Genomic DNA, 3896 nt, shown 5'->3' on the forward strand with positions numbered 1-3896 from the left:
AAATATCGAAAAAGGTTAATGTATAAAAGAGATATGATGAAAGAATAAACAGGAGATAAATAGTTAATGCTTCCTTAAGTGGAAATAAATAGGAGATAAGAAATTTTTTAATATAGATTGTGTCATTTTTTTTTGAAACGAAACGAAAAGTGTGTCATGTAATTTGAGATAAAGTAATATTATTTTTTCCTTATAAATTCTACTTTATAGGAAATTAACAGATATACTTGAAGTAGGTTGTAGCTAGACTTGGAGAAAAAACAAATACCGATATTCTACTATTAAGGTAGATACTAAAATAGAAGAAAAGTAATTGCTTTCTTTTTTGAACAAATTAAAACAAGTAATTGTAATATGAAAATAGTACTATTATTTTTGTTATGGTAAGTTAAAATCAAACAAATAGATAACATAGTATTAGTATTTTTATTACCATTTTTTCCCTCCTTGCATTTCCCTATATAGACTCCCATTCCTAATGTCAATCATACCTCCACACTCATTCTATCAACTAACTAAGCTTCAGTTCCTAAAATCCTCTCCATAACCAGCCATGTCTGAATCACCATTAACTGGAGATAGGTTCCGCATTGGCTACGCACTCGCACCCAGAAGCGTAAGCAGCTTCATCCAAGATTCTCTCCTCCTTCATGCCAAACAACGCGGCGTTGATCTCATCAAAATCGATCTAGATAAGCCTTTAGTCCAACAGGGTCCTTTCGACTCTGTTTTCCACAAGCTCTACGACGAGGAATGGAAGAAACAACTGGAGGAATTCTCTATCTTAAATCCAACTACTATCATTGTCGATCCGATTGAATCAATCGAGAAGCTGCACAATCGAGTCTCTATGCTCGATGCAGTCAGCCAGTTGAAAATCGAGAACGTTAACATTCCCCTGCAGGCTTTTGTTGATTCCAACGAAAGCCTGCAGGATGCTGTTGCTGCTAATCAGGGGATGAAATTCCCCCTGATTGCAAAGGCGTTGTTAGCCAACGCCACTGCAGACGCTCACCAGATGTTTCTGGCGTTAAACAAAGAAGGATTAAACGGAATCAAACCTCCAATCATACTACAGGAATTCGTAAACCACGGAGGAATCATTTTCAAGGTTTACGTAGCAGGTGATCACGTAAAATGCGTGAAAAGGAAGTCGTTACCTGATATAAACGAAGAGAAATTGGGAAATTCGGAGAATTTGATTCCGTTTTCTATGATTTCTTACTTTGCTGATAATGAACAGAGCGATGAGAGCTTAGCCAAGCTGATGGAGGCAGCAGAGATGCCTCCATCGAGCTTCGTTAACGAAGTTTCAAAGCAGCTAAGGCATGCTTTGAAACTGCACCTTTTTAATTATGACATGATAAGGGATAGTAGAGTCGAAAATCGATATCTAATTATCGATATAAATTATTTCCCTGGCTATGCTAAGGTGCCTGAATATGAAACTATGTTGACGCCTTGTTTTCTTGATATTGCACATCAGAAGCGTAGCAGGGAGAATGGTAATTTGGACCAGTCGGAGAACAATAAGACTCACGAGGCAGAATCTAATGGTCATAAGATGGACCAGTTGGAGAATAATAAGCCTCATGAGGGAGAATCTAATGGTCATAAGATGGAGAAGTAATGATTCACCCATGTTGATTATGTTCATTTGATTTGTGTTGATTAAGATTACTCGTTCTCTTTCACTGTTTTATGTTGTTGATTTGCATGTAATGTATGAGGTGTCGTTTGCACTTTTGCCACCATCGATGGTCTTTAACTCAAATAATTTTTATGTGAGGCATAAGTTTATATTTTTACATAATAATATTTCACAAGTTACAAGTGGCACCTTTAAAGAACCCACATAAGTTCAACTGCTAAGAATAAAAATTAAAGATTAACCTATTTGGAGGACAAATTGTACAATTAAATTATGTATGAATAGACACTCGTGCTTGCAAAAATGGGTTATAGTCGATTGCTGATATTTGATCCATATCCCATTGGACAGGTGTTATTCAAACGATTGAATAAATTATCTGATACCTTAATTAAGTAAGAAGCAATGTAATTTAGGTGGAGTAATAGCCTCATGATTAGCGGCTAGACTAAAAAATCTAACTAAAACCCCCAAAAGTTTAAGCTGAATAAAATGGGCAAACAACATAAATCTCGATAATTTACAATTTCATTATAGAAAATTTCAATATTTTATATAATTACTAAAATTTTTAATTTGGGTATGTAGAGATACATAATTAGCTCCCGATACATCCAACGAAGATACATTTTTTTATTTGTAAAGATATATAATTAGCCTTCGATATATTTTTTTCCAATTTTGGATCTGTCCAGATACCTAATACATTCAACGAAGATATATTTTTCTTTGTAGAGATACATAATTAGTTCTTGATACATTTTTTTTTAATTTTGGATCTGTCGAGATATATAATTAACTCCCGATATATCCAATGAAGATATATAATTAGTTGAGGATTTTTGTAATTACATTGTAAGAGTGAAGATTTATATAAATATGATAAATTAAGGTGTATGTTTATGTTATTTTCCCAAGATTTTAATGTTTATTCTTTCACTCATTCCCGAGTAGTTTTCACCGAAAGTACCCAAAGAAGAACTAATTCTTACCCTATTTTCCTTTTTCCATCTTGAAAAAACAAATGTGTAAAAATATTTGGAAATTGCTAGCTCAAGATGATATTCAATTTTGAACAATTGTATGCTTGTACGTAATCTTAAATATATTTAAGTAGGGGAATTTATTCATTACACAAAGGTAAAAACATGAAAGATGAATAAACAATAAATTAATTACCTCGGCCTCGCTCCATCTTAATTTGCTTGTCTTACTTTCATTTTTAATCTCTTTAATTCTAACTTTTCAAATATGATGTTTAATATGTCAAGATTAGAATATTTTGTTACATTCTACGTATTTCTACATACCTATTTGTCAGCTTAAAGTTGTGAAGTAGCAGCAAGCTGCTCCCTCCTGCTATTTCATTTTATGTATTTTAGTTTGATCTATCTAATGTTTAAGACTAATGACGAATTTCAAATTTTGTAATTTAAAACAAAAAATGTGTTTTATATATCAAAATGCCTCTTATATCTTATAATCTTAAACGCACATGAAAATATTAAAAGTAAGGACTTGTTACTTCGTATAAAAATGGCATCCTTTTTTAAATAAACTAAAATGAAAATAAAACACATAAATCAGAAAAAGGAGAGTAAATTGGAACATTTGGAAAATTGATAGCACAAGATGATATTTGATACTGTACATTTGCATTCATAGATACCTTGTAGGAGTAAATTCCATAAAAGTGGGGAATTTATTCATTTCACAAAACTAAAGATGAAACCTACCTAAACAATGAAGTCATTACTAATAGAAATGCCTGTTTTAATGTCTTATATAAAGTTGTAAAGTAATAGCAACGAATTATAGTAATTCTTTTCTTCTCTCTTCTTTCTTGAAAAGTCAATGGAAAATTGATAGCTCAAGAGAAGATATTCGATAATATTGAACATTTGCACTTTTATAATATTCATTACATAGGAATTATAGCAGGGAATTTATTCATTAGACAAAGATGTAGTATGAAACCTAAACGATATATATATGTATGAGGCTATAATTAATAGAGATGTCAAATTTATACGATCATATACTTCTGGTCCTATATATATTGATTCCAAAAATAAAGGTAAAATGGACGGCTTAAATAAACCTGGTTGAAGTCTAGGATAATTACATTTCATAGGGTAATATACGACATTAGATCTGGAGTCATTATCTTCTTATTTTACCCAATATTGAGCTCACATATGTTCTCTCTAGCTTTGGAAAAATAGGTAAATTAAATAACCACCTT

At 31.8% G+C, this 3896-nt stretch overlaps 1 protein-coding gene across 1 annotated transcript; it reads left to right on the top strand.

The window, feature by feature from the left end:
* Positions 1 to 413: 413 nt before the first annotated feature.
* Positions 414 to 1795, top strand: LOC107862895 (inositol-tetrakisphosphate 1-kinase 1-like). Its single transcript, XM_016708602.2, has one exon. It carries the CDS (start codon positions 554 to 556, stop codon positions 1628 to 1630), a length of 1077 nt encoding a protein of 358 aa, XP_016564088.1. The 5' UTR covers positions 414 to 553; the 3' UTR covers positions 1631 to 1795.
* Positions 1796 to 3896: the final 2101 nt, after the last annotated feature.

This window comes from Capsicum annuum, chromosome 3, assembly GCF_002878395.1.
Source record: "Capsicum annuum cultivar UCD-10X-F1 chromosome 3, UCD10Xv1.1, whole genome shotgun sequence".
NCBI lineage: Eukaryota > Viridiplantae > Streptophyta > Magnoliopsida > Solanales > Solanaceae > Capsicum > Capsicum annuum.

Bases quoted from the DNA above. Each gene is read 5' to 3' on its own strand.
- LOC107862895 (XM_016708602.2), top strand. From the start codon at position 554: ATGTCTGAATCACCATTAACTGGAGATAGGTTCCGCATTGGCTACGCA.